The sequence below is a fragment of the Vitis vinifera genome, chromosome 9 (genome assembly GCF_030704535.1).
Source record: "Vitis vinifera cultivar Pinot Noir 40024 chromosome 9, ASM3070453v1".
NCBI lineage: Eukaryota > Viridiplantae > Streptophyta > Magnoliopsida > Vitales > Vitaceae > Vitis > Vitis vinifera.
In genome coordinates this window covers 1,699,651-1,724,065 of record NC_081813.1, presented here as the reverse complement: position 1 = coordinate 1,724,065, position 24,415 = coordinate 1,699,651, and the positions used below count along the sequence as shown (strand labels likewise).

Below are 24,415 nucleotides of genomic sequence, written 5' to 3'. Positions count from 1 at the left end.
ATTGTATAGAATACTAAGATATCACACAGATTTCATTCAACAGTTTCAGCTCCTTGCCATGAATTTCAGGTTCCATAGGCTGTTCTACCATTTTTACAACTTTGTATATATCGTACATGTTTTTTTCGTCATCGACAGCAGAAAACACTTGTCATGACCCTCCCATTTTGAAATGAATAATAGAACCTTACATCACTAACACAAAACCGTCTTCCATATACAATAAAAAATGGCCAAAAAAATGTGGCTACCATCATAAATTACAGTCTAGGTACTAAAAAACCGACCCAAAAGAAGAAATACAATACCGAGAAGCCCCACAAACAAATGAAAAAGCCTTTGCTGGAGCAACTTCCTGGACGCCAGGGCATGTTTCTATTTGTTGCTCAGTGTTTTGGCACTAGAACTGTAGTTTCTACTAATCAAATACCCCACACTGTAAAGAACAAAATGGCAACAGGAAAGGGGGGAAAAAGAATCAACCCAGACATAGAAAGCAAATACTAGCCTGGGAAAATGAAACTTATATAAATATGAATCAGGCAGATGGAAAATGGAACGTATGCACAGGTTTTGCAGCAGGTAGATTGTGAAGAAGGGCTGTGGGAAGAGAGAAGGATTGGAAGGAAAAGGCAACCACTGGAAATCATTCGGCCCTTGGTAATAAGAATGAGAAGCCTGAGTTTTCACGAATCAGTGGTGGAGGATCAATATCAGAAACTTCTATTTGTTGCATTGTCTTGGAAATATCATCCACAGTGAATGGAATACTGCAATAATAAAAAAAAAATACGCGAAAGGTTGGTTTATTGCCGCAGAGCAATGAGATCACGAATGCCAGTAAATTCAAGCAATGGATTGGAAATCATTACCTTGAGTCATCATCCAATAAGAACGAACTACTGACAGCATTGTTCGAATCTTCAGTCATCATTACTCTCATGCTCGAAATAACCTGCCATTAGAGAAGAGGTTTTAGACAGAATTTTGACAAATGGATCTGAAACAACTGGAAATAAATATAACTCCATAAGCGAGGGGGGGAAGTTTGCTTAGCATGACAAGGATTAAAAACGGGTAGTTAAGGACTGTTTGAAAACCAAAAAATCAGGTTGGCAGTGTTTAGTTCAGAAGGAACCATTGAGATAGTGTAGGGTACAGCAAGGGGCCCAAAGTGGGTCCAATACTTCATTCAAAAGCTGGCTTTCCCAAAAATAAAAAAGAATTGAAAAGAAAATCAGGAGTGTCCACATGAAGTGATGAAACACAATGTTGAAATATGGCTTTGAATCATCTTTACAGTTATCAAACACCCTGCAAATGGAATGGAAAGAAACAAAGATTTGTGTATGTTGAAACTAATGAAGACTCACATCTGATGATACGCTGTGTGTACCATATTTGTCATCCCAGTACATGGTACTGATCCTGTATAATTGTTGTATGCTAAGTACCTGAAAAACCCAAAATTTAACAATTTAGAGAGAGAGAGAGAGGTGTGGTTTTGGGTTGAGAGGAAGAGATTGAAGGGTAAGTTACTTACCGGGCAAAGATCATTTGTTATTTCTTTCAAAGTTTTTTTAGGCTTTTGATGTATAACCTGATTCAGCAAAATAGAGAAAAACAGAGAGAAGGAAACGGTCAAGCAAGCAAGGAAAATATGTGAAAACAATGATAGTATTAGGAGTGGGAGGCCAGATTAATGAGTCAAACCAGGAATCCAACTGCTTGTCTGATATGCCTCAGTTCATCCCAAGCTGAGCCAGCATACTGAATATAAAGCAGATATTAGGCCACATTCTAAAGACACCAACGTGTAAAGGTTACAAAGGAGTAATTAATCTCACCTCTTCGGTTGCTTCATGGCACCAGTTTTCTAACTCGGCCAATCCTGTCTTAACAAACTCCCCATTGCTGAATGAGCAACATTCACGCCTCAAAAGGAGACTGCAAAAATGAATTTAAAAATGCCACTTATGCATATTACATAATCAAAGCAATTGGGATCATAAGAAAAAAGCCATGTTTGAGTGCACTTACCTGTTGAATAACTGAACATTGATGAACGAAAATATCTGAGTGAACACCTTGCGGACTAGGAATGGTGGAACCTGTACAGTCACAATATCCAACAGAATGAGGCACTACTGTAAGAAGAAAAACAATCAGTTTTTGACATTATATTTTGGACTGTGACACTTACATGGTTTGCTTTCATTATCTTCAAGTAATAATTCAGGCTTTTCACAATGCTTTGCCAATGAGCAATCAATGCTTGTTGTGCAACAGCATTAGCTTGAGAACGTCCCTTCACTAAACTTGCCCGGGATGTTCTAGGTGCCTGTATAATGAAAAGATGCTTGAATGGAGATCAAGAATATATTGGGCAACTTAAAAGTTTCATTGAAAAAGAGAATGAGCTGCTTTAGATAGAAGTAGTAAATGAGTTACTGAGATGGTGCATGCCAAGTGGTCAATTTGCCCAATAGAAACATTCTTTCTAGGTGCAAAGGAATTGATTGATCCCTAAATTCTAACAACAGGTACTTATTCAAGGAAGTTTATTTACATGTAAATAACTAAATAAATTCAAGGGGAGGCATACTAGGTTTTGGGTGAACAATAGAAAATGTGAATTAATAGGTTGACTTACAAGTTGAGTTACAGGCAGCAACACGATGTAAAAAATATAGGAAATATTTACTTACCATCTATATGTCCTAACATAATCTGTCATACCTTTCCCTTTTCTCCCCTCATAAGTAAAAAATCAAACCATATTGTTGAAGAAAAAGTACAAAAAGAGTCTTATAAACCCATTGTGAAAAGATAGTCAAAGGATTTTGTTCGTATTTAAAAGTATTGAATTGCAACCAAACAAAAATAAATAAATAAAACAAAATAAACAAACATGTTCTTCAATCTTTCATGAAAGTAAAGCAACAAGTTGAGTGTCTGTTTTTAAATAATTAGCAACAAAAGTTTGTCATTTCTTGACCTTAATAAGTGAATTGCAGGCTGACTCATAAGAATATCAATAGATTCAATACTGATGTGTTCGGTAGTTAGGGAAGGACTTACATAAAAAAGGGTTCTTCAAAAAATGAGTTGCTTTTGATATTAAATGGAACTAGTCATACCATTCATATTTTCTTTCAAATTAACTATTGCTAAGAAGAATACCTGAATACACAATCCAAGCAATGGGGAAATCTCTTTCTTTAAATTGTCTCTTATCATTCCATATATCTTCTCAAGGAAGGCTGTGAGTTGCTGTTTGAAAAGCAAAGCTGGATATTTGGCTTCAACTTGTCTCAAGTCATCCAGTCCACCAAGCACCCGACCATTAAGAAATGAGAACCCAGCACTTTGTGGAGATGCACGAAGCCCCTAAAAATGTAAGGCAGCAAATGAGATAATAGAAACAGAAACAAAAAAAAGGAAGCTATATCAAATGTCCTGGTTGTTGCCAAAGATAAAACAAATCCCATTTCTTACTTGAGACATCCTCCCAAATAAAGAAGCTGATGTTGATCTCCGCCTTTGTGGAGTTAAGCTAGCTGCTCCACTTGCTTTGAGTGTGCGTTGAAGAAGCAACAGCAGTGTAGACGAATTACATAACCAATAGGACAAAACATCGTTGTTATCCTGGACCTTCAGATAGTGAATTTTATGAAATGTTAGCATCTGGCTTATAACATCAGAATTCAAGCATGAATTGATCTCCAGTTAATTTTCACTCATTCTTCCAGAGAAATATCTTGGTGCCATTAAGTAAATTGAATTCAGTTTACCAGGTCCAACAAGGGGATTGATAGTAGTCATTATTTTCAAACATCCAAGATATAGAAACCAAGTAAAACAGAGGTCGGTTATACCTCTATTGCTGCACCTATTGTCTGAATAATACGATCAAATACACTGGTTCTTTCAACCTCAAATGACCTCCATTGGAGAAGGGATTTGTAAATCAAGCAAGCAGCAATAGGCCTGCCCCCAGAGAATCCTAGATCTTGTGAAATACACTTGATTAGCAGGTCTTGGTTTTCCTGCACCAGAAAAAATGATTAGCATGAAGAAAATATCTGGGAATTACAAGTACTAATATGAATATTGAGTACATGTGGAGCATGCCTCAGGTAAAAATTCATTATTTTTAAATGACCACCAAACTACTGCCCTAGAATTAAAAAAAAGGAAAGACCGAAAGAGGATATCCACCTGCTGCTTCTCATTGAGAGATTTCTGGGGCTTTTCCTCAGATTCAGGTTCCCGTGGAGAAGAAAGGGCAAGACTTGAATCCTGAGACATTTTAAAGATGGTGGGACGCAAAATACATGGTTTATTTTTCATCTCTCAATCAGGAGTGTCGGGTATAACATAAGTGATAAAATTACTCGAGATTCTCTTACCAATTGTTTCTTTGCTTCTCCATTTAGAACATTTCCATTCTCAGGAGTTCTCTGCAATCCAGAAAAAATAACTCAACATTTGTTTCCATGAGGACATTTGAGGTGCAACAATGGATAAATTGCATGCTGTTGATACCTGAAGAATCGGTGTTTTTGGTCGTGCAGATAGAGCTTTAGCAGTTGGTGATATGGCCAGTGCCTGTTGACGAAGTACTTGATTCTCTGATTCTAAATTAGAAAGCTTCTCTTCAAGCCTATCATTAGTGACAGAAAAGTTAAAAAAATGAAATAAAAAAACATAATATAGTCAAGAGGGGCGTGCTGGAATTCTGTCAGCATCACATATCCAGTTTCTTCCATGTGGAACTCTGCCAAAGTGCCAGGTGGTTGAAAATGTAAATCAAAAAACAGTTTAAACTAGGAACCTTTAAGTATTAAGAGATATTGAATCTCGATTCAGCACCTGATTAATCAAGAAGCATGCTGAAGGAGGACAATTCTGAACAATAAAACTTAAATTTGAAAATCAAGAAAATATTACAGATTATATCTGAGCAAAATTTTGGTGGTGGACTCATCAATCCACATACGAGTAAAAAGTTGATAGTAAAGGGCACAGGTGGAATCAACACAAATAGGTAGTGTAGTTGTCTCAGGTTCTCCAGACATTTAATGCAGTATTACCAATAAGACATAAAAAACTTCCAAATGGTTCCATTTCGTATGTTTTGTTACAAACCTCTGCACTGAATCTTGGAGTTGATCCACTTTCTTCTCTGCATCACCAAGCTTTGTGGTTAGTTCCTCATTTTGGGCCTGAGCAGCAGCACAAGCTTGCTTGGCCTCTTCTGCTGCTTGTGTTTGTGATAGTAAAGAAGCCTGTAAATTTGCAAATGGTTGTCACTCTAATCCACAGTTCTAAGCTAACATCAACATGAGGTATATTAAACTGCAACAGGAACTCCCTGATTTCCAACTTTTCCACTTTCTGATAAACCAAGCGTTCATAGCTAGCTTCAAGTCTTAAGTTAAATCAACAAATAGTAGTATATGTAAACTACCCATCATATGATGATTCCAAATACAGATTAATGCACAATTACATAACTACACTAAGTGCAGCCAGTTCCTCACATATAACATACATATAGCACATGCAATCATAGCCCCATACATTTGCAAGATCCGTTTTCAATTTTAATATGGGAATGTGAATTCAACATTAGAGTTAAATTACCTCTACCAAACCAAGGAGCCATAACCAAATAAACCTTCCGCTATTTATAGGGTGTGGCATGATATTTTAATCACCCAGGTGCATCTTAATGCAAATGGTCTAGATTAGGACTAAGAGAAAGCACATAGAACGTATGAGATACAGTATCATAGACAAAAGTTAGTAGCTCTACCTTCAGCCTTTCAACTTCAGCTGTCAACGAGTCCACCTTCTCTGTATCTTGGACTATAACTGGGGTCTCCTTAATGACAGGAGGTGCTTCTTCAATTGCTTTCCGAGCTGCCTCTCGTTCTCTGATAACCATGACATTAGCTTCTTCTATTTGCAATTGCATTGCGTGCAACGTTTCTTGCAGTTTAGCAGTTTCCTGGGCTTTTGCCTCCTCAAGATCAACCTGTTTTTCAAACATAAACAAAAAGTACAGTGCAGGCCAATCAGAGGACTATTTCTACCACATCCAAATCACTGCACTGAAACTGAACTAAGATACTTTGTTTATATATCTATATTCTCAAACTGTTGGGGGATGATCCCAAGTGGTGTTTTTCAATTATTATAAATGAATAAAGGGTATTCAGAAATCCGGGGCTCTGGGAGGGACAAATGCATGTAGATAAAGCAACCTGAAGAATTTCTGAACTCCTTTATTGATAAATAATCGGTACACACCATACACATATATATACACAAATGACTGAATAAGAAAGAATCAATCTAGCTTAATTCTCTCCTAAAATTAGGAAACTAAATCATAAGGAAATATCCTAAATGATCTCTCCTTTTTTATTCCTAAATTAAAGTCCTAACTTTGGCATTATTTCAACACTCCCCCTCAAGCTGGAGAATATATATCATATAATCCCAGCTTGCAAGTTAAGTCTTCGAAGTTAGGCCTAGGTAAAGCTTTGGTGAGGATGTCTGCGGTTTGGTGCTTGGTAGGAACATAGTTCAATTTGACCGTCTCACTAGTCACCTTCTCTGTGATAAAGTGTCTGTCAATCTCAACATGTTTGGTCCTGTCATGATGCACGGGGTTCTTTGCTATGCTTATAGCTGCCTGATTATCACACATCATCAGAATTGGAGATGAACTCGTTTGTCCCAGTTCACTAAGAACCCTTTTTATCCAAATCCCTTCACAGATTCCCTGTGCAAGAGCTCTGTACTCAGCTTCTGCACTACTTCTGGCTACAACTGATTGCTTCTTACTCCTCCAGGTAACAAGATTTCCCCAGACAAAAGAACAATATCCGGAAGTGGACCGCCTGTCAATGATGTTTCCTGCCCAATCCGCATCTGAGTATACTTCAGTGTCACGGTTCTCTGTCTTTCTGAAGAATAGGCCTTTCCCTGGTGTCATTTTTAAATATCTAAGAATCCTGTAGACTGCTTCCATGTGTTCCTCAGTGGGGCTGTGCATGAATTGACTTACAGCACTCACTGCAAAGCCAATATCTGGCCGAGTGTGTGAGAGATAAATCAAGCGCCCGACAAGCCGCTGATATCTCCCCCTGTCTACAGGTGTACTTTCTTTCTCGATACCAAGTTTCTTCTGACTATCCATAGGAGTATCAATTGGTTTGCATCCAAGCATACCGGTCTCCTTAAGAAGATCGAGTATGTATTTTCTTTGAGAGACTACGATTCCCTTCCTTGATCTAGCCACTTCCATACCAAGGAAATATTTCAAATTTCCAAGGTCTTTAACTTCAAACTCTTCTGACAAATATTTCTTCAAATTCTGTAACTCCCCCATATCATTCCCAGATAGAATAATATCATCGACATAGACTATCAATATGGCCAATTTCCCGGCATGAGACTTCTTGACAAATAGAGTATGATCAGCCTGACCTTGTTTGTAGCCCAGCTTCAGGACTGCTTTTGTGAATCTATCAAACCAGGCTCGAGGAGATTGTTTAAGGCCGTACAAGGATTTTTGGAGTTTGCAAACCTGATTCTTTGCCATACTTTCTTCGAAACCAGGTGGTATTTCCATGTAGACTTCCTCTTCCAGGTCCCCATTTAGAAACGCATTTTTTATGTCCAGCTGTTGCAAGCACCAATCTTGATTGACAGCCAATGAGAGAAGGATCCTGATAGTGTTCAGTTTTGCAACAGGAGCAAAAGTTTCCTGATAGTCTATCCCATAGGATTGTGTAAACCCTCTAGCTACCAAACGAGCCTTGAATCTTTCGACTGATCCATCTGCTTTGTATTTTATGGTGAAAATCCACTTGCACCCCACAGGCCTCTTCCCAACCGGCAAATTTGTGATAGTCCACGTCCCATTCTTCTCAAGTGCATCAATCTCATCTTGTACTGCCTTCTTCCATTCTGAAATTTTTAATGCCTCTTGTATTGTGTTGGGAACCTGAGTATCATCAAGAGAAGTAGCAAATGCTCTGTAAGATGGTGATAACCCTTCATACGTAACATAATTCCCAATTGGATGATCTGTACATCTCCTAACACCCTTCCTCAATGCAATTGGCAAAGTAGAATCATCAATGCTGGGAATTAACACCTCTCCATCTCTATCCTCACCTATGTTCTCTTCAGGAAGACTTGAATTGGAGTCAATATATTGGCCACATGTTGACTGTGATCCGTGCTCTAATTCCTGTCTTTTCTTCCTCCTGATGTAAACTTGTAAGTTCTCATTAGCAAGTTGTGGGGCTATAGGTTGAATAGGCATGGGAGACTGGATGGTCACGGGAGAAGGAACATTTGTGTGCTGGGCTGGCTGAACTGATGGCGGCATGGGTGTGGACAACTCAGTGGGCGCGAATTGGGAAGGATTTGGTGACTCTGAGTGAAAAGAAGGTACACCCTCAAGAAAAGACTCCCAAACTTGATGTTCATTCATGCTCTCCCCCTGAACATGAGATTTGGGATAGAAGAAGACATGTTCAAAGAAAGAGACGTCCATGGTGGTGTAAAATCTTTTGTTGGTTGGAGAATAGCATTTGTACCCTTTTTTGGTTGGAGAATACCCTAGAAAAATGCACTTATTTGCTCGAGGAGCAAATTTGCTACGATTTTGAGGATACACATGAACGAATGCTGTGCAACCAAATACTTTGAGTGGTAAATCAGAAGAGGCGGCATGGGTGTGAGGAAACTGTTTTAAGAAAAGTTGACGTGGGGATTGAAAGGTAAGCACTCTGGATGGCATACGGTTAATCAAATAGGTAGCTGTGAGAATAGCTTCCCCCCAGAAATAGTTTGGAACATTAGAGGAAAACATAAGGCACCGGGCAACCTCCAAGAGATGTCTATTCTTGCGTTCAGCCACCCCATTTTGTTGTGGGGTGTCAACGCAAGAACTTATGTGGATAATGCCATGATTTTGAAGATAAGTACTGAGACTACTAGTAAAGTATTCCTTTGCATTATCTGACTTGAGGACTTGTATTTTGGAATTGAATTGATTTTGAACCATAAGATTGAAGGTTTGAAAAATGTGCCCGACCTCTGACTTTTCTTTCATAAGGAAAACCCATGTTACCCGAGTATGATCATCAACGAATGTCACAAACCATCGAGTGCCAGAAATATTTTTTATCCGGGAGGGACCCCACACATCACTATGTACTAGAGAGAAAACAGTTGAAGGTTTGTATGGAATTTGAGGATATACTGTTCGAGTATGCTTTGCAAACTGACAAATTTCACAGTGATAAGATGCTGGATTTTTATTGATAAATAGTTTGGGAAACAATTTCGCAAGGTAAACAAAGCTAGGATGACCAAGGCGATAGTGTAACATTATAATCTCACTATCTTTATTGACCTTAGAATTTGACACAGAATTGAAAGACTCTGACATACTCTGAGACTGTACGCAACTTGCTTGAGAGACTTGGTTTGAGAATTGGCCACATGAAAGGAGGTAGAGCCCGGAACACAGTTCAGCACTGCCAATCATCTTCCCCGATTTCAAGTCCTGAAAAACACACAAGTTTGGATAGAATTTAGTAACACATTGGAGATCACGAGCCAATTTGCTAATGGACAAAAGATTACAATCCAAGTTTGGAACATGGAGGACAGAGTCAAGATATAAGTCTTTAGTAAGTTTTATAGAACCTGTCCCGGCAATTTTTGACTTTGAACCATCAGCAATATGGACGGATGAATGACCATTACTTGGCTTGTAATTTTGAAGAATGGCAGCATCTCCTGTCATGTGATCAGAAGCACCTGTGTCTACTATCCACGGCCTCATTCCTCCTCGATTAGCAGTGAAGGCTACACCGGTAGTACTGCCACTGCCAACTTGGCTTAATAATTTCTGTAGCATCTCCATTTGCTCTTTGTTGAATGGACTCGGCTCGGGAACAGATGTGCTCTCAGAGTTGGCAGCCACGTGTGCTCTGCCATCTCTGTCAACCCGTGGCTTTGGTTTCCAATCAGCCGGTTTGCCATGAAGCTTCCAGCAAGTCTCCTTATAATGGCCTGGTTTCTTACAATAATCACACCAAGGTCTATCCCGTTTCTGACGATCTCCACCACTACTATTAAATGACCGAGCAGCAAGGGCAGAGGCATCCAATGTTGGGGCAGGTTGCTCTTTTGATCCCATCATCACTTTCTTTCTACTTTCTTCACGCCTAACCTCTGAAAAAGCCTCCCTGAGACTTGGCAGGGGTTTAATGCCCATGATTCGGCCTCTAACATCATCCAATTCCCTGTTTAGTCCTAGGAAGAACTTGAACAGTCTCTTTTGTTCCACAATTTGCCTGTATGTTGCTGCATCATCCGAACATTTCCATGAGTGAGTCTCAAATAAGTCAAGTTGCTGCCAATACCTTGTGAGTGTGTTGTAATACTGAGTAACTGACTGCTCTCCTTGGCGGAAGTCATGTAGAGCTGATTCAACCTGAAACAGTTCTGAAGTATTTTCAGAACTTGAGTAAGTTTCTTTGGCTGCATCCCATATGTCCTTTGCAGTCCCAAACAGCAAGAAATTTTCGTGGCTGGTCGGCGTCAGGCGAGCTTGGAGGAGGAAGCGCGTCGCCGGAAAGTGGCTCACGCGCCCTCACGCGCCGGCGCGTGAGATGCAGTCGCCGGACGGAAAAACGCGCGTGGGCGGCGCGTGGATGGGTTTCTGGTTCCGGTGCTTTGGGACAAATTGGAGATCTCCTCCAGGCGCTCCTTGCGGTGTAGAAAAAACCGTCGCCGGAAAGTTCGCCGGAAAAGTTCGCCGGAAAATTTTGCCGGCGGTGAGTGTTTTCTGACGACGATTCGACTGATCGGAAAGCGTTTTCTCCTTTGGCTCTAAGAACAGGGACTGATGACCGGAATGAGAGAGAGAGATGATCGGATTGAGATATGGCCAGAGAGATTTGGCCGGAATGAGTGATGGCCTGAATAAGAGGTGGCCAGAAGGGATTAGGGTTTCAGAAAACTGGCTCTGATACCATGAAGAATTTCTGAACTCCTTTATTGATAAATAATCGGTACACACCATACACATATATATACACAAATGACTGAATAAGAAAGAATCAATCTAGCTTAATTCTCTCCTAAAATTAGGAAACTAAATCATAAGGAAATATCCTAAATGATCTCTCCTTTTTTATTCCTAAATTAAAGTCCTAACTTTGGCATTATTTCAACACAACCCAAATAATGAAAGATCATCTTAAAAGAGATGACAGATAAGGGGAGGTGGAGGCAATCAAAGGGATGTCTTGGGACTCTGGGAGGGACAAATGTAATTGATAAGCTTCAAAACTGTGTATCGGACTTCCTCCCTTCAAGAGTTCCATTAGTTAACATAAGGGACTAGCTGATCTACAACAACTCTAAACACCCTAATTGATTGACTATATATGTATAATATATACATTTACGAAGAGCAAAAAAATATCTACACTACCCTTAATCGCTTCTCCAACTGCAATCTCCATGTAAGTTCCTCCACCCGCTTTTCTAGCTTGTCCTTTGCTTCTTTAAGGGCCCCTGTTTCTCTTGCAGCCTAAAAAACATTGAGGAAGAATCAACACTAACCTTCATTCCTTACTCACAAGGAGTTGCATAACAAATTTGCTCAAATAACAAATTAATATTAAGGAATGAGATCAGACCATTTTGAGCTTTCTAAGCTCTCTTCTGGCAACTCTGCATCTCCAACTACACTGAGTTACAATTATTGCCTTCTGAAGACTCTTATAATAAGAGTAAGCTTGGTGGCAACGCCAATGTGCCTGTAAACCATACACACCAAAACTCAATTTTTATGTTTCAGAAAGAATTTCACAAAATTGGAATGTTAGTGTTTGCTTCTGCATCAGAGAAATTAATTCTAGAATTAGGACAAGTTGCATAAGAAAATAAGCAAGTGGTCATGTCCCTGAACAACAATGGTACCTGGATGATGATGGCAGCTTTAGTTTGCTTCCGGAATCTGAATTCATTGCGTGCAGTCATTGCCCTCAAGCCTGTTTGCAATGTGATTGCAGATGATCGTACTGTTAAGTATGATTTCCTGGCGATATATCGTCTAAAGTTCTTCTGGATCTTCAGAGCTGCAGCTTCTCGCCTCAATTGCTCATACAGTTTGCAGGCCATTCTACCTACAAAAAAAAAAAAAAAAAGAGAATGCAATGCTTTAGTGTTTCAGAAGCCTCAGTGAAATAAACAATAAATAATAAATTTTTTGTATCAAAATGACTATGTATTTACATAGAAAAACACACATTTGTGAAGTGCATGACCGAGGGATAAATCAGCCAAACAGAAATTTTGATACTCCAAAATTTAAACCATTTATTAGATATGCACTCTAAACTTTATATTACTTTCTAAGAAAGCCCCTCTCCTACCAACAAAAGAGGCCCTCACATATTTCATCAGAGTCCCACCCGAGATAATATAATCTCTGGAACTACCAAAAGAGATTTCTTGAGTTAGCCAAGGCACACACAATAATGTAGAACAACCCTAGGATGGTTGCCTACACTCAAAAGTAGGTGGGGCTAGGGTTTTGATTTTAGAGTATAAGGAAAGGAACAAGACATAAAGTTTATGGTAGAGAAAAAAAATAAGATAAAAAATAAAGAGAAAGAAGAAACGAGGAAGAAAAGATGGAAACCTTAGAGTCTCACTAAGGTCTTCTAGGAGTCTCGCCTAGAAGAAAAATCGATGGTGAGGATTGCAACACTTGCAATGAAAAAAACATAATATTATTAATATCAATCAATTCATTCCTTTGATTTACATCTATTAGCCTATTCATAGGCTTCTCTAAGAAATCCAAAGTCTTAACTCTAATTCTTATTATAATATCCGAAGTCTATTAGGACTCTAATAACCCATCATGACTCAAATTCTAATTATATTATAACCTAACTAGCTAATCGTAATTTGACTCTAACAAATACTAATCCTACTTCAATTCCAACTAATATTAATTTTAATTTAATTCCAAGTAATATTAATCCTACTTTAATTGCAAGTAATACAAATTCCCTTTCTTGATGTATATCTTAAAGATTCATCCTCATCACACACACGTTTTAACTTTCTGCATGACTGCTGTAAGTCATAAAGGGCAACCTTCCTGTGACACCAAGTCAAAGTCCTTATACACCATTTTTATCACAAGCAATAATAAACTAGTTAAATAATTATATATCCTTATTTTCACTAACAATGGCTTGAAATAAATTATAATTAAATAAATAAAAACATAAAGTATTATCAACTGAGCAGGTAAGTTTTGAAGGAGTACAAGAGACCATACCTCGCCAATAGGATTGCATCTGAATAGCAGCTTTGCGTAATGAGATGAACTCCTTGCGTGCAATGTAAGTACGAATTTGTCGTTGAATTGTTCTAGCTGCATTCCCAAGAACCTCAGCTCTTCTGGCATCTAACTCGGCCATCTGACCTGCTCTCAGAAAAACCTTTGTCTTGCCCACCTGCCAAGTAAACATCACAACAACAATTGTAACACTAATAAAACATAAAAATGAAGATAACAAGGGGTACTACCTAACACAAAAAAAAAGATATTGGAAACATAACAAGATGTCAAAACATGCTGCCAAAAAACCCATTGATTACAGTAGTGCTTTGAAATGGAATTGACAGCTCACTGTGTATTTTAGAGGGAAACGAAAAGGAGCCAATGACATTAAGTACCAAAAAAAATTCATATGAAATGTCAGCCATGGTTTTTCAAACAATTAGATTTCTCATTTCAGGCTCTCAGCACAGGACATAATGCACCTGAGGGCAGAATAGTTTAGTAATCTATTTCAAACAAAACCATAGAGATCTTACATCCAGGTATATGTCATCAATGCACTTTGGGCATGATTGTTTTTAAACAAGTATGGCAAGAAATCTTTTGCATCACATAATAAACCATAAAAAACAGTTAAATTCTTGACAGAACCAAAAAAAAGGGGTGATTTTTCTCAAGTTGAATCTATTCAACTCAACAAGGACTTAATCCAAACTTCTTGTGGTTGGCTTTTTCCACATTAAATCTCATTTATCTACAATCTCACTAAATTACCACAAAAATAGAAAACCTGTAGAAAAAGGGTTATAAACCTTGACAGTATCCATCAAAAAAAAAAAAAGTCAAAATCCTTAAGTAGTAGCATGATTAAGGGTGATGAGTTAGATGGAGATGTTGAATCACCTGGTATCCTTTCAAACCCTTTTTATCAAGAATCATTATGCATGCAGTCTTGTCATCATAGCTGTAAAAAGAGTGAGAAAAGGCCACATGAAATTCCATTTGATATTTCTAGCATTCAAGTGCAAGTGTAACAAAATTCTCCAAAAGAAAAGTTCTGTCTTTATTGCCAAATTTGTAGCAGTAACAAGATTGAATAGGACTTACTTTCCCTCAAGAACTTCTGGAGCAAGAACACCAAAACGGTGAAGAAACTCATAGAATGTCCGCCTGGTAGGATATCCAGCACAGCTGATCCTGATTGCCTCGAGAACACCCTGCAGTTATAAGAATTTTAAAAAGTTCATTAAAAAAAATCTAAATGTCAAAGAGAAATTAACAAGCAACAACTGAGAAATAAAGCATGTGCATCGACCAAAGTATACTCACACCACAGCGTAATTGTTGGATAATATTGGCATTCTCAAAAATGGCAGGCTTCAAGACATTATTTGGCTTCACGCATCTGATGTAGTGAGGTTCAGTAGCACTCAAAGTCTCCATCAAAGATTGCAGTTGTAGCTGTGGGTCATAAAAGTTAATTCATTACATCATTCTTGAAACAAATGTTCAGACTACTCATATGCAAAACTCGTAAATGTTGTGCATCTATGCAAGAGTGCAACGGTCATAAAAAAAATAACTGGAGCTTATTAAACCAATGAATTTGTCAGTTCCACAAAGGTTAAGAGCAAATGCTAGACAACTGATAAGCAAGAAAACTAGATTGTTGGATCGTCTGAAATAACTGTAACCACAAATAAAGAGCAAGGAAACCGGCAGGGGTTATAACATATGCATGTTTGTGTACACTCATGAACAAACCTTCAGCATAAGGTTAGAAAAAAAATTCAGGGAACTCCAAAAAACTAAGTTGAAAATTAAACTTCTACACCATCATATACTCCATCAGAACAAGAAAAGTTGAAAAGGAAATTCATGCAGATTACCTTAAAACGTGATCCAATGGAAGAAAATTTGGATGACTTTGATGTTTCCTCTGATTGTGCAGGAAATAAACTGACCACAAAGGGGCAATTTGATGCAGTAAGCAAAGCTTGATGTTCTGCCACCACATAATCTTTGTTTTTGTCCAGAAACAGATTGGCTTGGTAATTTACCTTAACACACAGGTAAAATGTTTCAGCAATTAATCACCATGCCCCACTCACACCATTACTTGAAAAAGAAAAGGAAAGCAAACATCTCATTTGACAGAGATGTGATGTGTTTACCTCCCCTGCATAATGGCTAATAGTAAAATCAGTACGTGAAAGCTTTGGTTTGATAAAACGTTTATTATTTTTAAAAGTCTGGTACAACTTCTGTGCAAACGTCTCATGTGTAGACTTAGGAAACATGCTGCATGAAACAACAAGGCAAAAATGAGTCGTAGTGTTAAGAAGGTTAACTCATCCACAACAGACGGCAAAGGAACATATACATGAAATGAATCTAGAAATCCTAGTAAAAATTCTATGATTACATGATCAAAGATTGAAGCAGAGAATAACAAACAGACATAAATAATAGCTGCATACCAGGCTTCATCTAGAAGTGAAATAATTCCTCCAGGTTTCTGCAAAAGATTAAATGTCTCAGTTACCAGGCAGAATGACATCGTTTAATAACACGAATGACAAAATATGTACTAAATATAAGAGCATAAAAAACATAAATAAGTCCAAATCCCAATACATAATATTCCATAGAGCAAAGAGAAACACAAGACGGTTATTGAAAAATTTGTAAGGGCATAGGTTAATGGTTAAACCTTCTCAATCAGATCCAAAACATCTTGATTATCAACAAACTCAATATAGCTCCAGTTTATCTCTTCTTTTGTATACTCTTCTTGCTCCATTTTGAAGACATGCTGCAAATGCACAAAAAAGCTGAGATCAGCATAAACCAGTCTCCAACATAGCAAGCAAAAACCATTGTCGAAGTAAGCTAACCTGATTGAAATGCTGTTGTAGTTTCTCATTTGTATAGTTGATGCAGAACTGCTCAAAACTGTTTTACATGAAAATGGTAAGCATAGGACCAACAATTTTATTTATATTTGTGCATAGTATAAGTGCTGGAAACAAAAAAGAAAAAAGGGGAATCCTATGCCTTGGTGAGCCTCCCCAGGAAGATCCTGAAAGGTGACAGTTCAATTTCACATTCTAATTGATCACCATAAGATACATTCTAGCCATTACCAACACCTTATTGATGAACAGCCTCAAATGCAATGGTCAGAATACATTTAAGGTTGATTTAATGTACAGGAATCATAAAGGAAATGATTTTGATGGTTCATTTGCAGGTTCCACATGTTCCATGGATTACCAAGGGCATTATATACAAAAAACATTTGTCCAAGCCCATCTTAAGTTAAATCATTTCCCTCCCGATATAAAGACAAAGGAAAAAGGATCACCTTGACCCATGATGTTTATAAGCTCTCCAATTAATGGCTTACCTATTACACTTAAAACTTTCAAAACCATAGATATCAAGAACTCCAATTATTGACTTCGAGTTTGGGTCCTGCCCAATTGAGTTGTTAATTTTATCCACAAGCCTGAAACCAATATAGTAAAAAACATTATAATGTGAAATACAAATTACATAAACACTTTCAGGCCCTCATAACCAGAGATAATGGTAAAACATTTTGAGTTCTGAAGGTAATTACCAATCAAACAAGCGAGAATATATAGTTTTAGCTAATGCGTCCCTGCTACCAATGGCATTAACAGGATCAAGAGTTCTTGTAATAATTTCTTCTGGTGTCACCATTACACGTTTAATTAGTGCATCTTCCAAGCTCTGGGCATCACACCTAACAAACAATTTTGATTAGTGTCGAATAAGTAACCATCATAACAAGATGAGAACATGCACTCTGGACAGGGAAAAGGAGAAAACATACTTGAGAAGTTCAGCCGTCATGTTAAGATGGAATCTCGACTGTTCATCCTTGATGACTGAGGAATCTATCTCCTTTCCTTTTGCAAAATTAATATTGCCAAGATGAAGAATTGCAGCGACAACCCTGAAAATTGCCTCCTGAAGAGAATGGTATATGATCACAAATTTAACTCAATCACCACAAAACTAAATGATGTCTTGAAACCACAGAAAAAGAAGAACCTGTTCTTGTTCACTAATTCCAACTATATCCATAGCCCTTCTGGTGGCCAGATATTCATGACCATCATTTACACCATCCAGTTCATAACAATTTGACTGATTTAGATAATGAAAGGTTCTTGGATTCCCCAACTTATATCTCTCAATTTCCTGGAAATTTACAGAGAATTTCTCAAAATGGCACATATAAATATACGTTTATGATCATTAGCATTATCAAACCTTCTTGATCAAAAGAGCAACCAAATAAAAGAAAAATAAGCAAAACAGTGCAAAATACCTCAGGTGGTGCTGCACAAAGAAGATAAAAGCAATGGTAGTTCCTCTCAGGAGTTGAAATCTGGCATACTCGAGACCTTTCAAGAAGATAAGTTCTGACAGCTGCCCCAGATATCCTTCCACTCTTGTCAAATTGGATTTCAACAAATTTACCAAAACGACTGCATTGTCACCAGGTTGAACGAAAAATATAATATAATAAGCACCTCAAGTGAGATAAATATAAATCATGGATTGAAAAATAACTATACCATAGCTGAAACCAAGAACATTAAAATATTGAAATAGCATAACTATAAGATGACATATCACATGACAACTACATGTTTCAATAAAGAAGGCATAAAAAACACACACCTCGAGTTGTTGTTTCTAACAGTTTTGGCATTGCCAAACGCTTCCAGAACTGGATTGGACTGTAAAATTTCATTAACAAATAAGCATCAATATGGAATCAGGTCCAGTCCATTTTCAAGACAACATGATGAGCATGTGCCCAACTAGAATATTCTGGAAGTTATAGACAGTGATCCAAGTGAACACTTTATATTACCTCCAAGACCTGCTGTTCAACTGTTCTTCCCTCTACACCAGATCTCCCTCCCAAGTGGGCTAGATATCTCATGAGCATCTTTGTTGTTTCAGTTTTACCAGCACCACTTTCTCCACTGACCAAAATCGAGTTGCTCTTTCCTTCATTAATCATTGCCCTATTTTATTTTATTTTCATAGAAGACCGCATATAAGTAAGAACAACAACTAAAAAGAAAATTTATGACAACCAAGAGATGAACCTGAAATCACCTGTATGCAACATCTGCAACAGCAAACACATGAGGACTGAGCTCCCCAAAACCTGCTCCCTTATATTGTTCCATCATGTGGGTGTCATACAGATGAGGCAATCTTTGAAAAGGATTTATTGCAATTAAGATGTTTCCAGTATACGTCTGGAAAGGTAGGATCAAAGTATTAGCATCATTAGAACTTTATAATTGGATTTTTTTTTTCTAGCACTTGCTTGAGCATCAAACATTGCAGACAAGGGGAAAGATGAAAGACAACTTACATAAATCTCATTAAGTTCATATCTAGCGGCCAAGTTTTGCAGAACCCCAGGTTCATGCAAATATGAAAGCTTTGTCATGTCATCTACACCTCCAGGTGGAGCTTCAGTATCCTTTGGAAACACCTTAGAAATATTCGCAACAACCTGCCCAAGGGCATCCAACAAATCAGAAACTTGAACCATAGAGACAAATTATTTATGAAACTGTATAACCAACTGTGACTGACACCATATGTGAAAATTGAAGTCCCTAGTAAGGACTTAATGAATTATAGAGGTGAATTTAATCATCTAGAAAACATTCATGCGTCTCAAGAAGCAGATCACATTAATTAACCATGTTAAGACATAATTCCTTCATAAGATAAAATAACAAGAGATGAAGGGTGATTGAAGGATCACAACAAGTTGTTGCATACAGCAAACATTACGCACAAATTGAACCTGCTACAGAAAGGCTGATGCTTTAGGTTGCACATGTCTCTCCAGATTAGCAAGGAGTTGATTGGAAGTTTGTGAAGCATGAGAGGAGCATTGTACATTTAGAATGCATGGTTTGTATTCTAAGAAGATTATTTAATGAGGAATTCATCAAGTACCAACTGAGACACAACTATATCCAAATTTCCTAGGTTATATGTATATGGCAGGAAATCATATGGCAATCTATTTTATATTTCTAATTCATGTATTTATTGATTTATTTATTTATTGTGTATGAACTGAAGAAACTAGTTTTTTGCATTAGTATAGGATAGCATTAGTACTAGAGAAGCTTTTGAAGTTTAACTTAGGTTCTAAAAGTTGATCAATATTTCATTATGTTAGGGCCCAGGAAGTTTCTATTTTGTGAAGTTCTATTTTATTGTAAGAGATATTATCATTTGCCAATAAAATATCTAACTTTCATTCCTTTTTTTGTTAGGTAAATTTTTGTCCCTTTGGGACTTGAACCCTGAACCTCCCACAAACCCTCCTCAACCCTTTATCACTTGAGATAGGCCTCAAGGGCATCTGTAACTTTCATTCTATATTCCCACAAAAAAAAAAAAAAAACCGTAAAGTTACGAACTTCAACTATGTTGCTTGCACTTATTCACCTAAAAATAACATGAGTGAAGAAGTAGGGTTGATTTGCAATCTCTATTTGATAGAAAGATGCTCTGCAATTGATATTTTATTTTGCCCCTATGAATAAATGGAGAGTTGTCTAGGTTGGAGAAGGGGGTTACACAGAGTTTTCAAAGAACGTGGAAAAAGTTTATACTTTAGATAATACTCCCATATTTTAGTCAACAAGAATCTAGAGTCATGAAGCCCTAGCATAAAGTACATAGAAAATTCCCAACCAAAAGTTTCTACGAAAAAGCCCAATGCATGTCTCAACCTCGTGCCCAAGGTAACACTTTGTAAACCAAATATCGTATTTCAATATTAAATATCAAAAATAAAATATAAGATAAAAAATGTGGCTGAAAAGCTACCAACATTGTAACTCAAAACATTAAAAATTCAACATGATAACTCCTTACTTGATTGATGCAACTCCAATTAACATCCTAGTGATTTTTTTCTTCATTGAACCACCATCTAAAATGAAACTCTAAGAACTTCGGTTCTCCATCATCTATAAGATCTTTTTTCCTTTTAATAAGCTGTATAAGAACTGTCTAAGATCATATCACTTTCTTCCCTGGTTTATCTTACACTTAATCCCTTGCTTTCCCTTTTTTCCCACATATTTGACATTCTACTTCCACTGCTAAACTTAGGTATCACCTTATTACAGTTGTCCAGGGACTTCCGGAAGCAAGACAAAATATTAGGTATTACCCTATTACAGTTCCCTAGGGACTTTGGGAAACAAGACAAAAAAATTCAGTCCATCCCTTCATTTTTTCACACATAATGCATGCTCTTCCTGAATGGAATTTTCTTGCAACAAAGGCAATTGTTTCAACAAACAAGTAATGTATGTTGACATATACTGTAAAAATTAGCAGAAAATAAAATTTCTATTACTTACCGTTTTTCCTTTTGTGGTATGAACATGAACCTCAAGACCATTGATCCTAGAAACTTCACCATCAATCCATGCCTCCACTGGATCTTCAACCCATACATGAGAACCTACAACTATATTAACCGGTGCAGCCTGCAAAAGCAAGTAACCATCAGAACCATCAAGGTATGCACATTTAAGTTCCAAAATTTAGGAACCAAGTGCAAGTGTTTCGGGAACAGAAATCAATTGTAAACATGAAAACTCAAATCTCCAATAGATGAAATAAATGAAAAAAAAAAAAATCATATCAACGTCCAAAAAGAAGATACATAAAAACAAATTAAAAAACTGCCAATGACTGAAAAATTGTAAATTTGAGGGAAGGATCATTAATGACGGACAAGTTTGACGAGTCAACATTCCACATAGAGCAATGTAGCAACTTTTTATCAGATATTCTCTTTAAGAGTGTGAAAGTGGTAAAGAATGGCTAAAGTACTCAGAGAATCCTTCTGAAAGACTGCAAAAGGCGTGAGCTGGTGTTCCTAAAAACAACGCCTCTCACTTCAAAAGGATTACTTGGCAACAAGTGTTTTCATGAAACACTATCTCCATATGTTTTAAACAGCTAACAAGGAACAGAACCTTGGCCCTCCAAGAAATAACAAACTCTTATGCTGCTTCTACATTTCACTGACCAATGCCTCCTGCTCCCCCAACAAAATATCCATCATACTTACAATTAACATATATTAGAACCAAGTGCCGACACTGCATATAACTACTTCTCATCATATCCAAAATTGCCAATCACCCTTCCCATTAATTTCAAACAAAATGATCATCATCACACAAAACTGTATTTTCCATAACTTACCAGACATAGAGCCAGGCAACAACCACCATGCATTTCACTCACAGAAGCCCAATTCTACATACCAAAACCAGTCTAGTTATCTTCAAAGGTACCAAATCTTCCACACACCAAAATTTTAACTCAAGGACTAAAGGACCCACTTGGAAAAAATCCATGCTTCTGCTCTCTGTTTCTGAAGGATTCTTTTTCACGTTTCTAGTGTTTTCTTTGGGGCCTTACTTTCATTCATGTCTTTATGTAATACATGATATACCCATCATGAAAGGAATCACACTAAGTAAAAACCCGAAAATTTCATCCAAAACTTCTTCATTCATGCAAAAACATAGAAATGAAAAGTTAAAAATAATAATAATAAAGATTAAAAGATTGAAAGAATCAATAAAACCCTCTCATAATGAAGGGTTTGGTAAAAAGAAACAACAAAAAAGCAAGAACTCCCAATTCCTCAAAAACTTAAATAGCACAGAACAATACAACCACATACCAAATAATACTCCTCCTGCAACCTAATGATGCAATAAAAACGTTTTTCCCAAAAAATATAAAATAAAAATTTAACCAGCAAACTGATGGAAACCAATCCAAGAGACTCAATCCCCCAAAATTGAAAAAACAGTGTAATTAAAACAAAACCAAATTAACACCCCTTACTCAACACCTATTGGATTCGAGAATAGCCTAACCATGCAATTGGATTGAACAGAACTTCAACAACCACAAACATGCACATAAATATATTAGAGACAAAAAGGTGAAAATGAATGAGATTAAAGATGCTCTGAATTACCATGGATTCCAACAAATCGATCCTGATCTTCAACTCATCCAAAGACAGCAACAGATGAGCAAATTACACCCCACCTGAAACTCACCAACCACAGATCAGACCGAGAATCCGAATCACGCCCACCAATTCACAAAACTCACAACCAACAACAACCAACAATTCGAAAATCTTCCCCTTTTCACAACCTGAACTCCCTCTATCAGTTTGAAAACACCAAGCCCAAAAACCAGAACTCGACTCGGTTTCTTTCCTTCTCTCCCTAGGATTCGGAGGCGTCCCTCTCTCTCTAGAATTGTGGGTTCGAGGACGAGTCTCTCTCTAGGCTTCTCTGGTCAGCTAGCGGTGGTGGGGGCAGTCGTGGTCTCCACACACAAACACAAACGCTGGTCTCTTCAGAGTCTTTCTCTCTCTAGCTTCTCTCTAAAACCCCCAGGAAATGGAGGCTATTAGTGTGTCATTATTGACTCATTAGGAAATCAAGGACTTATTTTTAAATTGTTTGATTTATTTTTTACTTTAATTTCAAAAATACCCTTTATTTTTTAAAAAATCACTCACAAAAATAATTATAACACTTTTATTTATAAATATAAATATTACTATAAATACCCTTAATTTATTAAATTTTATATTTATAAATAATATTTAAAAAAAATTCTACCTTTGACAAGGAATAATGCTTAGAATATGTTTTGTATTTAATCATTTAAATAGTATTTTTAATATTTAAAAATAAATTAAAATAAAACATTATTTAGCTTTTATTACCAAAATTATCAACACTATGATTTTAAAATTAATGGATATGGAATATCATCCTATTTTGCATAAATATTAAAATTAATCAATATTTATGTCATAAATAAAAAAAATCAACAAAATTGTTATTGAAAAATGTTTTCAAACTTTAAAAAATATTTAAAATTAAAATATTTTTTAGAATAAATTTAAAGTGCTTTTAGTTATTTTTATAAAATATTTTAAATAATAATTTAAAATACAAAAAATATTTTTTGAGAATTTTTATATTATATATTGTGGTATGATGAAATGAAATTTTGAGAATAAAATATTTTAAATAATAATTTAAAATATGAAAAATATTTTTTGAGAATTGTTATATTATATATTGTGGTATGATGAAATGAAATTTTGTTCCTATAAATAATTGAGTATATTCTAAAATTTTATAAAACCAATTGTTATTTATATGCTTAGGTAGAATATATTTTGAAAAAAAAAATTAAAATCAATTATTAATTGTTATTATTATTATTATTATTATTATTAGGGTAATCTTGTAATTAGTCGGTGAAATGGGGTCAAGGTCGAGGACAAGACAAAGAGTATGGAGGGGATATCCCCGCCATCTTTGTTGGCTTGTTAAATATTTTAAAACACAACAATAAAATATATATATATATATATTTAAAAATAAAAATATTAGTAATAAATAAATAAAAAGGAATATTGTGATTGGAAGAAATGATGATAGCCTCCGCACATGGGGGCAGCTGTCGGCCTCCGAATCCCGACCATCGGACATAAATAGCCTCGAATTTACCGCTTCCTCGGCTTTTGATCCTTCTATCTCAAGGTCATTTCTGTCTTTTTGTCTCTTCTTGCCATATATTTTTTTAATAATGTTTTTTTTTTTAATTCCTAACACGTGGTACATTTTTGAATTTTTAAGACCTAGTACACTTTTTGAATTTCAAATAAAAAAAAGGGCACGTAACGTATAGTTAAATATGTTGAAAAATTAATTTATAAAAATTACTATTTTGGGACTTTATTTTTGGGATTTTAAATTCATATTGGATTGATTTAATTATATTAGTAAGTTTAGTATAGTTAAAATAATTTATCATGTGACTTAGAAAAATGTCACTTTTCTCATA

At 36.5% G+C, this 24,415-nt stretch overlaps 1 protein-coding gene across 3 annotated transcripts; it reads right to left on the bottom strand.

Annotated features, from left to right (window-relative positions):
• Positions 1 to 30: 30 nt before the first annotated feature.
• LOC100266890 (myosin-17) lies at positions 31 to 22,976 on the bottom strand. Of its 3 annotated transcripts, XM_010656209.3 has the most exons (40): positions 22,700 to 22,962; positions 22,515 to 22,588; positions 20,869 to 20,997; positions 18,843 to 18,986; positions 18,578 to 18,723; positions 18,327 to 18,483; positions 18,131 to 18,189; positions 17,775 to 17,934; positions 17,495 to 17,644; positions 17,274 to 17,410; positions 17,037 to 17,183; positions 16,821 to 16,922; positions 16,309 to 16,366; positions 16,125 to 16,226; positions 15,892 to 15,929; positions 15,586 to 15,712; positions 15,301 to 15,471; positions 14,741 to 14,872; positions 14,519 to 14,628; positions 14,315 to 14,375; positions 13,406 to 13,583; positions 12,031 to 12,236; positions 11,748 to 11,867; positions 11,540 to 11,638; positions 5,822 to 6,043; positions 5,152 to 5,291; positions 4,549 to 4,666; positions 4,413 to 4,463; positions 4,222 to 4,302; positions 3,879 to 4,049; positions 3,499 to 3,654; positions 3,184 to 3,390; positions 2,204 to 2,341; positions 2,041 to 2,111; positions 1,848 to 1,947; positions 1,714 to 1,770; positions 1,544 to 1,600; positions 1,374 to 1,454; positions 873 to 955; positions 31 to 770 (listed from the first exon to the last, which is right to left on the bottom strand). In XM_010656209.3, exons 2-40 carry the CDS (start codon positions 22,515 to 22,517, stop codon positions 647 to 649), a joined length of 4,593 nt encoding a protein of 1,530 aa, XP_010654511.1. In that variant the 5' UTR covers positions 22,518 to 22,588; positions 22,700 to 22,962; the 3' UTR covers positions 31 to 646. The 3 variants fall into 3 exon arrangements, with proteins under 3 accessions (XP_010654511.1, XP_010654510.1, XP_010654512.1); XM_010656208.3 differs by having other exon boundaries at positions 22,515 to 22,976; XM_010656210.3 differs by lacking the exon at positions 3,499 to 3,654 and having other exon boundaries at positions 22,515 to 22,948.
• Between the last annotated feature and the right edge of the window lie 1,439 nt (positions 22,977 to 24,415).